The sequence below is a fragment of the Globicephala melas genome, chromosome 1 (genome assembly GCF_963455315.2).
Source record: "Globicephala melas chromosome 1, mGloMel1.2, whole genome shotgun sequence".
Lineage (NCBI taxonomy): Eukaryota > Metazoa > Chordata > Mammalia > Artiodactyla > Delphinidae > Globicephala > Globicephala melas.
Genome location: NC_083314.1, coordinates 145,337,968 through 145,351,574, shown reverse-complemented (window position 1 = coordinate 145,351,574; position 13,607 = coordinate 145,337,968). Strand labels below are relative to the sequence as shown.

General features: G+C 38.5%; 1 protein-coding gene across 2 annotated transcripts in view; it reads right to left on the bottom strand.

Moving 5' to 3' along the window:
• Positions 1–13,607, bottom strand: part of EPS15 (epidermal growth factor receptor pathway substrate 15) — a 160,736-nt gene that overhangs the window by 23,735 nt on the left and 123,394 nt on the right. For both annotated transcript variants that reach the window (XM_060305654.1, XM_030870101.2), the window contains exon 21: positions 12,468–12,537. In XM_060305654.1, the coding sequence (XP_060161637.1) occupies positions 12,468–12,537 (70 nt within the window). The remainder of the gene's footprint in view (positions 1–12,467; positions 12,538–13,607) is intronic.

Here is a 13,607-nt window from a genome sequence, read left to right as displayed (position 1 = left end):
TATTATTCAGTCTTAAAAACGAAGGAAATTCTGGTACATGTTACAACATGGATGAACCTTGAGGAAATTATGCCAAGTGAAATAAGCCCAATACACAAAAAGACAAATACTATATGATTCCACTTACGTGAGGTACCTAGAGTAGTCAAATTCATAAACACAGTAAGCAAATGGTGGTTGCCAGGGCCTGGTGGGAAGGGGAAATGGGGAGTTCTTGTTTAACTGGTACAGAGTTTCAGTTTTAGAAGATGAAAAAAGTTCTGGAGATAGATGAATGTAATGGTTGCACAACAATGTGAAGGTACTTAATACCACTAACTGTATACTTAAAAATGTTTAAAATGGTAAATTTTATGTCATGTATATTTTACCACAATGTTAAAAAAAAAACCCCACTTATCAGAAAAAATAAACAACGTGTCCCTCCCCCTACAAAGATTCTCATCCACTGAGCTCCTTTTACATGCTCTGTGAGGACAGTAATTGATTCACCCATTCATTAAGTAATACTATGTACCCAGGTATGGTTTAAAGTTCTTGGGATACATCAGTGAATAAAAAGTTAAGTTCCTGTGGACCTCAAAATCTAGTGGGAGGAGGAGGAGGAGACAGATAAGAGAAAAACAAAGTAATTTATATAGTACGCTGGAAAGTAATAAGCCAAAATAAAATAAGAAAGAGTAGGGAACAATACAGTGTGAGTGCTGGGCTAGATGAGAAGGTGACATTTTGGCAAAGATTTGTTAGAGGTTATGGAGATCATCATGTGGCTATATGAAGAAAAATCATCCTAGGAATGGGGAACAGCAAAGGGCCTAAGGTTCATGAGCCTGTTTTTTGAGCAATAGTAAGAAGGTCACTGTGGCTGGAGCAGAGCGAGTAAAGGGAATAATGATGAGATATTATTAGAAAGGTTTAGGCCATTGTAAAGTTTTTATTGTACATAATTTGAAGGTAGAACCTGACAGGAAGTCAAGAAGACTTCCTGATACATTAGAGACAGAGTAAGAGGAAAAAAAGAACCAAGGATGATTCTAAGGCTTTAGGTCTTAGCAGTGTTAAAGATGAAATTACCATTAATTAAGATGGGGAAAGGTTCAAGAGAAGCAGGTTTGGGGAGGAAGATTAGGTGTCTGGTGTTAGACATGTTGTGTTAGATATATCTATGAGCTATTTGAGTGGAGATATGGATAGTAGTTGGATATATGAGTCTAGAGTTCAGGGGAAAAATGTGGCTAGAGTTAAAAATCAGCATATAGAGAGTATGTAAAACCATGACACTAGATGAGATCCCCAAGGAGTAGAGACAGAGAAGAAAAGAAGTCCACAGCCTGACACCTAGAGCAACACAACATAAAGAAGTTGGGGAAAAGAGGAAGAATCAGCAAAGGAGACAGAAGGAATGACCAAAGAGGCTGGTGGAACACCAGAGACAACATCTGAATGTGAGTCAATCTGTTACTACTTCTTTAACCTTGTGAACTGGCTTCATCTCTCCATTTCTTGATTTTCCTTGTCTGTACAATAAACATAATACCAGTTTTCTCAGGTAGTTGCTGTGAGAATTAAACGAGACCAAATACAGGAAAATGGTTAGCACATGGAGTGCCAGAACTAAGTAAGTGCTCAATAAATGGTATCTTTTCCTATGATGATAAACAACAACAAACCTTAGCCCCCTTCCAGGCTATTATAGTCCTTTACTCTACCACTTTACAGGAAACAAGCTAGGAACTGGAACTGAAAGATGAGACCAACAAAGGCAATAGAAACCTACAGTGAGATGGCAATCGACCATTTCAGCCTTAACCTATTCCTCTATCTATAAATAAGCTTTATCAAAATGTCTGTTTTTCTTTGAACATGTCCTATATGTCCTACCTCCATTCCTTGCTCATGTTACTCTCTTCGCTTTCTTTACTACTCTCCATATCTACTTATGTAGCCCATTCTTTCAAGGTAAACCACAAAGGCCACCTTCTGCTCTGAAAACATTTATGACTTGCCCTAAATGGAGGCAATCTCCCTTTCCTTTAAATTTTTGCAGCTTTAATGAATTCTCATGGCACTTACCATTCTTTCCTGTGGGCAATCAAGAGTTAATTAAAATGTATTAACCTCTCATTTTATTCTCTTCGGTTATACTTTCTAATCATATAACATCCCTAGCAAGATATTAATTCAGCATTTCAATATTGAGAATCTAAAAGAGCACATGTATTTTAAAAAGATATAATTTAATAACTTTTATTACAATAAGTCTTTTAGAAATCTTATTTGCTGTCACTCTAAATTTTGGTTGAAATCAAAACCCAGCACTACATTAAATCTTATTTTCTACATATCTGCTTTTTTACATTCCTTCTTCTAGCTGCTCCTGTTGGAAGTTAATTTTCAAGCTGAAAACAAATAATTCACACTGTTAAATCTCATCTTGTTACAATTTGCACAAGAAATCCAAACTGTGAAGGCATTTCTACTTATCTTTCTTTACACTCATAATACTCAATTTGTCACAATCAGCAAATTTCTGTACTGAATAACTCACTCTATTTTCATCTGGAAAAATAAGCCATTATTTTTGAAGTATTTACATGTTTGAGTCTATTTCCCCCTAATTCCCTGCTCTCCTACCCAACAGCTGGTCTATTTTATTTCCAAATGAACAGTGAGAAAGAAACAGTTACTTAGTTGAAAAAGCTTTTAAACTCTTTCATATTTAGGTTTGAACCTTGGTTTTACCTGGTCCAAATCTAGTAAACTGTAAATCTTGATCAAGTTACTTAATGTTCTGGTCTTCAGTTTCCTGATTTTTAAAATGGGAATATTATTTAAAAGGTTACTAAAAGGATAAATGGATAGGAGACCTTCAAGATGGCGGAGGAGTAAGACGTGGAGATCACCTTCCTCCCCACGAATACATCAGAAATACATCTAAATGTGGAACAACTCCTACAGAACACCCACTGAACGCTGGTAGAAGACTTCAGACTTCCCAAAAGGCAAGAAACTCCCCACATACCTAGGTAGGGCAAAAGAAAGAAGAAGAAACACAGACAAAAGAATAGGGATGGGACCTGCACCTCTGTGAGGGAGCTGTGAAGGAGGAAAAGTTTCCACACACTAGGAAGCCCCTTCAATGGCAGAGATGGGGGGTGGTCGGGGGCGAAGCTTCGGAGCCATGGAGGAGAGCGCAGCAACAGGGGTGCAGAGGGCAAAGCGGAGAGATTCCCGCACAGAGGATCGGTGCCAACCAACACTCACCAGCCTGAGTGGCTTGTCTGCTCACCCACCAGGACGGGTGGGGGCTGGGAGCTGAGGCTCGGGCTTCAGGGGTCAGATCCCAGGGAGAGAACTGGGGTTGGCTGCGTGAACACACCTGAAGGGGGCTAGTGCGCCACAGCTAGCCAGGAGGGAGTCCAGGAAAAAGTCTGGATCTGCCTAAGAGGCAAAAGACCATTTTTGTGGGGTGCCGGAGGAGAGGGGATGCAGAGCACCACCTAAACAAACTCCAGAGACGGGCACTAGCCGCGTCTATCAGCACGGACCCAAGAGACAGGCATGAGATGCTAAGGCTGCTGCTGCCGACACCAAGAAGCCTGTGTGCAAGCACAGGTCACTATCCACACCTACCCTCCCAGGAGCCTGTGCAGCCCACCACTGCAGGGTCCCATGATCCAGGGACAACTTCCCCGGGAGAACACACAGCATGCCTCAGGCTGTTGCAATGTCACTCCCACCTCTGCCGCTGCAGGCTCGCCCTGCATTCCGTACCCCTCCCTCCCTGCCCCACCCCCGGCCTGAGTGAGCCTGAGCCCCCTAATTAGCTGCTACTTTAACCCCGTCCTGTCTGAGCAAAGAATAGACGCCCTCAGGTGACCTACACGCAGAGGCCGGGCCAAATCCAAAGCTGAACCCCAGGAGCTGTGAGAACAAAGAAATGAAAGGGAAATCTCTCCCAGCAGCCTCAGGAGCAGCAAATTAAATCTCCACGATCACCTTGATGTACCCTGCATCTCTGGAATACCTGAACAGACAACGAATAATCCCAAAATTGAGGCAGTGGTCTTTGGGAGCAACTGTAGACTTGGGGTTGGCTTTCTGCATCTAATTTGTTTTTGGTTTTATATTTACCTTACTTTAGTATTTAGAGTTTATTATTGGTAGATTTGTTGATTGATTTGGTTGCTCTCTTCCTTTATTTCTTTTTATATATATAAATATATATATATTTTTCCTTTTTCTCTTTCTGTGAGTGTGTATGTGTATGCTTCTTTGTGTGATTTTGTTTGTATACATTTGCTATTACCATTTGTCCTAGGGTTCTGTCTGATTTCTGTTTGTTTGTTTGTTTTTTTAGTATAGTTTTTAGCACTGGTTATCATTGGTGGATTTGTTTTTTGGTTTGGTGGCTCTCTTCCTTCTTTTTTTAAATTACTTTTTAATTTTTTTATTACTAATAATTTTTTATTTTAATAACTTTATTTTATTTTTCTTTCTTTCGTTCTTTTTTTCCTCCCTTTTCTTCTGAGCCATGTGGCTAACAGGATCTTGGTGCTCCGGCCGGGCGTCAGACCTGTACCTCTGAGATGGGAGAGCCGAGTTCAGGACACTGGTCCACCAGACTCCTCCTGGCTCCACATAATATAAAACAGCGAAAGCTCTCCCAGAGATCTCCATCTCAACGGTAAGACCCAGCTCCACTCAACAACCAGCAAGCTACAGTGCTGGACACCACATGCCAAACAACTAGCAAGACAGGAACACAACCCCACCCACTAGCAGAGAGGCTGCCTAAAATCATAATAAGGCCACAGACACCCCAAAACACACCACCAGACGTGGACCTGCCCACCAGAAAGACAAGATCCAGCCTCATCCACCAGAACACAGGCACCAGTCCCCTCCACCAGGAAGCCTACATAACCCACTGAACCAACTTTAGCCACTGGGGACAGACACCAAAAACAATGGAAACTACAAACGTGCAGCCTGTGAAAAGGAGACCCCAAACACAGTAAGTTAGGCAAAATGAGAAGACAGAGAAATACACAGCAGATGAAGGAGGAAGGTAAAAACCCACTAGACCAAACAAATGAAGAGCAAATAGGCAGTCTACCTGAAAAAGAATTCAGAGTAATGATAGTAACGATGATCCAAAATGTTGGACACAGAATGGAGAAAATACAAGAAACATTTAACAAGGACCTAGAAGAACTAAAGGGCAAAGAAACAATGATGAACCACACAATAAATGAAATAAAAAATTTTCTAGAAGGAATCAATAGCAGAATAACTGAGGCAGAAGACTGGATAAGTGACCTGGAAGATAAAATAGTGGAAGTAACTACCACAGAGCAGAATAAAGAAAAAAGAATGAAAAGAATTGAGGACAGTCTCAGAGACTTCTGGGACAACATTAACTGCACCAATGTTCGAATTATAGGGGTCACAGAAGAAGAAGAGAAAAAGAAAGGGACTGAGAAAATATTGGAAGAGATTATAGTTGAAAACTTCCCTAATATGGGAAAGGCAATAGTCAATCAAGTCCAGGAAGTGCAGAGAGTCCCACACAGGATTAAATGCAGGAGAAACATGCCAAGTCACATATTAATCAAACTATCAAAAATTAAATACAAAGAAAAAATATTAAAAGCAGCAAGGGAAAAGCAACAAATAACACACAAGGGAATCCCCATCAGGTTAACGGCTGATCTTTCAGCAGAAACTCTGCAAGCCAGAAGGGAGTGGCAGGACATATTTAAAGTGATGAAAGGGAAAAACCTAAAACCAAGATTACTCTACCCAGCAAGGATCTCATTCAGATTCAACCGAGCAATAAAACCTTTACAGACAAGCAAAAGCTAACAGAATTCAGAACCACCAAACCAGCTTTACAACAAATGCTAAAGGAACTTCTCTAGACAGGAAACAAAAGAGAAGGAAAAAACGTACAATAACAAACCCAAACCAATTAAGAAAATGGGAATAGGAACATACATATCCATAACTACCTTAAATGTAAATGGATTAAATGCTCCAACCAAAAGAAATAGACTGGCTCAATGGATACAAAAACAAGATCCATATATATGCTGTCTACAAGGGACACAGTACAGACTGAAAATGAGGGGATGGAAAAAGATATCCCATGCAAATGGAAATCACAAGAAAGCTGGAGTAGCAATTCTCATATCAGACAAAATAGACTTTAAATAAAGACCAGTAAAACAGACAAAGAAGGACACTACATAATGACCAAGTGATCAATCCAAGAAGAAGATATAACAATTGTAAATATTTATGCACCCAACATAGGAGCACCACAATACATAAGGCAAATGCTAACAGACATAAAAGGGGAAATTGACAGTAACACAATCATAGCAGGGGACTTTTAACACCCCACTTTCACCAATGGACAGATCACACGAAATGAAAATAAATAAGGAAACACAAGTTTTAAGTGATACATTAAACAAGATGGACTTAATTGATATTTATAGGACATTCTATCCAAAAACAACAGAATACACCTTCTCAAGTGCTCATGGAACATTCTCCAGGATAGATCATATCTTGGGTCACAAATCAAGCCTTGGTAAATTTAAGAAAACTGAAGTCGTATCAAGTATCTTTTCTGACCACAACGCTATGAGAGTAGATATCAATTACAGGAAAAAATCTGTAAAAAATACAAACACATGGAGGCTAAACAATACACTACTACATAACCAAGAGATCACTGAAGAAATCAAAGAGGAAATCAAAAAGTACCGACAAACAAATGACAATGAAAACACGACGACCCAAAACCTATGGGATGCAGCAAAAGCAGTTCTACGAGGGAGGTTTATAGCAGTACAATCCTACCTCAAGAAAAAAGAAACATCTCAAATAAACAACCTAACCTTACACCTAAAGCAATTAGCGAAAGAAGAACACAAAACCCCCAAAGTTAGCAGAAGGAAAGAAATCATAAAGATCAGATCAGAAATAAATGAAAAAGAAATGAAGGAAACAATAGCAATGATCAATAAAACTAAAAGCAGGTTCTTTGAGAAGATAAACAAAATTGATAAACCATTAGCCAGACTCATCAAGAAAAAAAGGGAGAAGACTCAAATCAACGGAGTTGGAAATGAAAAAGGAGAAGTAACAACTGACACTGCAGAAATACAAAGGATCATGAGAGATTACTACAAGCAACTCTATGCCAATAAATTGGACAACGTGGAAGAAATGGACAAATTCTTAGAAAAGCACAACCTTCCGAGACTGAACCAGGAAGAAATAGAAAATATAAACAGACCAATCACAAGCACTGAAATTGAGACTGTGATTAAAAATCTTCCAACAGACAAAAGCCCAGGACCAGATGGCTTCACAGGCTAATTCCATCAAACATTTAGAGAAGAGGTAACACCTATCCTTCTCAAACTCTTCCAAAATATGGAAGAGGAACACTCCCAAACTCATCCTACGAGGCCACCATCACTGTGATACCAAAACCAGACAAAGATGTCACAAAGAAGGAAAATTACAGGCCAATGTCACTGATGAACATAGATTCAAAAATTCTCAACAAAATACTAGCAAAGAGAATCCAAAAACACATTAAAAGGATCATACACCATGATCAAGTGGGGTTTATCACAGGAATGCAAGGATTCTTCAGTATATGCAAATCAATCAATGTGATAAACCATATTAGCAAACTGAAGGAGAAATACCATATGATCATCTCAATACATGCAGAAAAAGCTTTTGACAAAAATCAACACCCATTTATGATAAAAACCCTCCAGAAAGTAGGCATAGAGGGAACTTACCTCAACATCATAAAGGCCATATATGACAAACCCACAGACAACACCTTTCTCAATGGTGAAAAACTGAAAGCACTTCCTCTAAGATCAGGAACAAGACAAGGTTGTCCACTCTGACCACTATTATTCAACATAGTTTTGGGAGTTTTAGCCACGGCAATCAGAGAAGGAAAAGAAATAAAAGGAATCCAAATCAGAAATGAAGGTGTAAGGCTGTCACTGTTTGCAGATGACATGATACTATACATAGAGAATCCTAAAGAAGTTACGAGAAAACTACTAGAGCTAATCACTGAATGTGGTAAAGTAGCAGGATACAAAATTAATGCACAGAAATCTCTTGCATTCCTATACACTAATGAAGAAAAATCTGAAAGTGAAATCAAGAAAACACTCCCATTTACCATTGCAACAAAAAGAATAAAATATCTAGGAATAAACCTACCTAAGAAGACAAAAGACCTGTATGCAGAAAATTATAAGACACTGATGAAAGAAATTAAAGATGATACAAATAGATGGAGAGATATACCATATCCTTGGATTGGAAGAATCAACATTGTGAAAATGACTCTACTACCCAAAGCAATCTATAGATTCAATGCAATCCCTATCAAACTACCACTGGCATTTTTAACAGAACTAGAAGAAAAAATTTCATAATTTGTATGGAAACACAAAAGACCCCGAATAGCCAAAGCAATTTTAAGAACGAAAAACGGAGCTGGAGGAATCAGGCTCCCTGACTTCAGACTATACTACAAAGCTACAGTAATCAAGACAGTATGGTACTGGCACAAAAACAGAAATACAGATCAATGGAACAGGACAGAAAGCCCAGAGATAAACCCACACACATATGGACACCTTATCTTTGATAAAGGAGGCAGGAATGTACAGTGGAGAAAGGACAGCCTCTTCAATAAGTGGTGCTGGGAAAACTGGACAGTTACTTGTAAAAGTATGAGATTAGATCACTCTCTAATACCATACACAAAAATAAGCTCAAAATCGATTAAAGACCTAAATGTAAGGCCAGAAACTATCAAACTCTTAGAGGAAAACATAGGCAGAACACTCTATGACATAAATCACAGCAAGATCCTTTTTGACCCACCTCCTAGAGAAATGGAAATAAAAACAAATGGGACCTAATGAAACTTCAAAGCTTTTGCACAGCAAAGGAAACCATAAACAAGACCAAAAGACAACCCTCAGAATGGGAGAAAATATTTGCAAATGAAGCAACTGACAAAGGATTAATCTCCAACATTTACAAGCAGCTCATGCAACTCAATAACAAAAAAACAAACAACCCAATCCAGAAATGGGCAGAAGACCTAATAGACATTTCTCCAAAGAAGATATACAGACTGCCAACAAACACATGAAAGAATGCTCAACATCATTAATCATTAGAGAAATGCAAATCAGAACTACAATGAGATATCATCTCACACCAGTCTGAATGGCTATCATCAAAAAATCTAGAAACAATAAATGCTGGAGAGTGTGTGGAGAAAAGGGAACACTCTTGCACTGCTGGTGGGAATGTGAATTGGTTCAGCCACTATGGAGAACAGTATGGAGGTTCCTTAGAAAACTACAAATAGAACTACCATATGACCCAGCAATCCCACTACTGGGCATATACCCTGAGAAAACCAAAATTCATAAAGAGTCATGTACCAAAATGTTCATTGCAGCTCTATTTACAATAGCCCGGAGATGGAAACAACCTAAGTGCCCATCATCGGATGAATGGATAAAGAAGATGTGGCACATATATACAATGGAATATTACTCAGCCATAAAAAGAAACGAAATTGAGTTATTTGTAGTGAGGTGGGTAGACCTAGAGTCTGTCATACTGAGTGAAGTAAGTCAGAAAGAAAAAGACAAATACCATATGCTAACACATATATATGGAATTTAAGAAAAAAAAACGTCATGAAGAACCTAGGGGTAAGACAGGAATAAAGACACAGACCTACTGGAGAACGGACTTGAGGATATGGGGAGGGGGAAGGGTGCGCTGTGACAGGGCGAGAGATAGGCATGGACATATATACACTAACAAACGTAAGGTAGATAGCTAGTGGGAAGCAGCCGCATAGCACAGGGATATCGGCTCGGTGCGTTGTGACCGCCTGGAGGGGTGGGATAGGGAAGGGGGTAGGGAGGGAGACGCAAGAGGGAAGAGATATGGGAAAATATGATATGTATAACTGATTCACTTTGTTATACAGCACAAACTAACACACCATTGTAAAGCAATTATACCCCAATAAAGACGTTTAAAAAAAAAAAGAAATTAAAGATGATACAAACAGATGGAGAGAGAATACCATGTTCTTGGATTGGAAAAATCAACATTGTGAAAATAACTGTACTGTCCAAAGCAATCTACAGATGCGGTGCAATCCCTATCAAACTACCGATGGCATTTTTCACAGAACTAGAACAAAAAGTTTCACAATTTGTGTGGAAACACAAAAGACCCCAAATAGCGAAAGCAATCTTGAGAAAGAAAAATGGAGCTGGAGGAATCAGACTCCCGGACTTCAGACTATACTATAAAGCTACAGTAATCAAGACAGTAGGGTACTGGCACAAAAAGAGAAATATAGATCAATGGAACAGGATAGAAAGCCCAAAGATAAACCTATGCACATATGGTCACCTTATTTTTGATAAAGGAGGCAAGAATATACAATGGAGAAAAGACAGCCTCTTTGATAAGTGGTGCTGGGAAAACTGGACAGCTACATGTAAAAGAATGAAATTAGAACATTCCCTAACACCATACACAAAAATAAACTCAAAATACATCAACAACCTAAATGTAAGTCCAGACACTATAAATCTCTTAGAGGAAAACATAGAACACTCTGTGACATAAATCACAGCAAGATCGTTTTTGACCCACCTCCTAGAGCAATGGAAATAAAAACAAATATAAACAAATGGGACCTAATGAAACTTCAAAGCTTTTGCACAGCAAAGGAAACCATAAACAAGATGAAAAAACAACCTTCAGAATGGGAGAAAATGTTTGCAAACGAATCAATGGACAAAGGATTAATCTTCAAAGTATACAAGGAGCTCATGCAGCTCAATATCAAAAGAACAACCAACTCAATCCAAAAATGGGCAGAAGATCTAAATAGACATTTCTCCAAAGAAGATATACAGGTCACCAGCAAACACATGAAAGGATGCTTAACATCAGTAATCATTAGAAAAATGCAAATCAAAATTGCAATGAGGTATCACCTCACACCACTCAGAATGGCCATCATCAAAAAATCTACAAACAATAAATGCTGGAGAGGGTGTGGAGAAAAGGGCACCGTCCTGCACTGTTGGTGGGAATGTAAATTGATACAGCCACTATGGAGAACAGTACGGAGGTTCCTTAGAAAACTAAAAATAGAACCACCATACAACCCAGCAATCCCACTGCTGGGCATATACCCTGAGACAACCATAATTCAAAGAGTCATGTACCACAATGTTCACTGCAGCTCTGTTTACAATAGCCAGGACATGGAAGCAACCTAAGTGTCCATTGATAGATGAATGGATAAAGAAGGTGTGGCACATATATACAATGGAATATTATTCAGCCATGGAAAGCAATGAAATTGAGTTATTTGTAGTGAGGTGGAGGGACCTAGAGTCTGTCATACAGAGTGAAGTAAGTCAGAAAGAGAAAGACAAATACCGTATGCTAACACATATATATGGAATCTAGAAAAAAAAAAAAGGTCCTGAAAAACCTAGGGGGAGGACAGGAGTAAACATACAGACATAGAGAATGGACTTCAGGATACGGGGAGGGGGAAGAGTAAGCTGGGACAAAGTGAGAGAAGTAGAACTGACATATATACACTACCAAATGTAAAACAGATAGCTAGTGGAAAGCAGTCACATAGCACAGGGAGATCAGCTCGGCGCTTTGTGGCCACCTAGAGGGGTGGGATAGGGTGGGCGGGAGGGAGATCCACGAGGGAGAAGATATGGGGATATATGTATATGTATAGCTGCTTCACTTTGTTATACAGCAGAAACTAACACACTATTGTAAAGCAATTACACTCCAATAAAGATGTTAATAAATAAATATACAAGTAAAAAAAAAGAAAAAAGAAGGATAAATGGAAAATTAGATTCCATAAATAAAGCATGAAAACTGCATACCAGAATAACATTTAGTTCTTCTCTGTCTTATTAACAGGACCTATGCACTATAGTAAAGCTAATAGCAGTACCTATGGGAAGCCACTAATTTTTAAATTTAGGTCAAGATCCATAAGAATGAATGCTGAGTTTGAAACTGCCAAGCAACGCTGCCTTTTATAAAGCAAAAAGGGTTTTTATTGGTTTTACTGACATTGGCTAGAGTACATATTAAGCGGTTTAATAAGAACAATAAATGAGATAAAAAATGATAAGTAGAAAGTGATACAAAAACACCATTCTTATTATTGGTTGAATGCAACAGGATATAGCTATGCGATCATTTTAACGCCATAAATAAGTAAACAGGATGAATATATTTGGACACGAAAAGAAAGATGCTTAAAGAGAGGGTGGTGTTTACTGTTGAAAGACACTGATAAATCATCTCCTTACCCAAATCGCTGGCTGCAACCACAGCCGTCCCACCAGGAGCAAAAGGATCATTGTGCTCTAATGTTTCCACCTAAACAAATTACACAAGTCATGACTCAGAGAGGCAACGTTTTAGAGCGGAAACCACACTGCCACACCAAAGAAAATATTCTTTACAAACTCTAAATCAATTAGGAGCAAATGTTTACCCCTACTGATTTGCAAACTTATTAAACTGAAATGATACATATCATTTTCTAATCTTTTACTGTGAAACATAACATACATTCAGAAAAATATATGGAACATTATGTACAGTTTAATAATAAGTATCAAGTGAACACCTATGCAATCACCTCCCAGGAAACTGCTAACATCTCAAAAGTCTTCATGTGTCCCACTCCAATCACAATCCCATCCCTAATAATACAGAGACTTCTCATAGGCCCTTTACTCACCTTCCTCTAATGTTAATGTGTGAGAGAGAAAGAGAGGGGGAGGCAGAGAGAGAGAACTTGAGCGAGGAAGAGTGCTTTCTGCTAAAAAAATTCAGCAGCTTTCAATAATAAGCCATGTAAAAATCTGGATCAAATGGCAAGGGTGAGAGGCTACAAAGAGTGAGGACTTCACCAGAAGCCAGTGATTCTAAGTATTGAACTGTCTTCCTACTTTACTTTGTTTTTAAATCATAGTCAAACAAAATATATATTTAAGAAGATAACCGAACTAACTTTCTGGCATCAGGCTCTTTTTAAGAGGCCAGCCAAAAGCCTTGGCATACAGTTAGATAAAAGGGGCATGAAAAGAGTTTTGGAATATTTATCTCCTACTCTGACTCATGACTAGCAATGTCATCTGTATTACAGGATCTATTTCTAATCATCAAGAAATTGGGTATTAACAATTGAATGTCAAAGGATATTGGAGAGCTCAAGTGAAACATGTATTTGAAAAGACAGAAGCAATGCTAACTGGGACTTAGAGTATATTCTCGTTTTATAAAACAGGACCCATTAAAACAAAACTACTAGCAGAAAGAAGTAAATACTAGTGATGTTTTCAAAACTGAAAATGATAGTACTTATTTTATCTGATGCTTATCTTAACTTACATTTTTATTAAATGAACATACTACCTTATACTCTGATTATCTGCTGAATG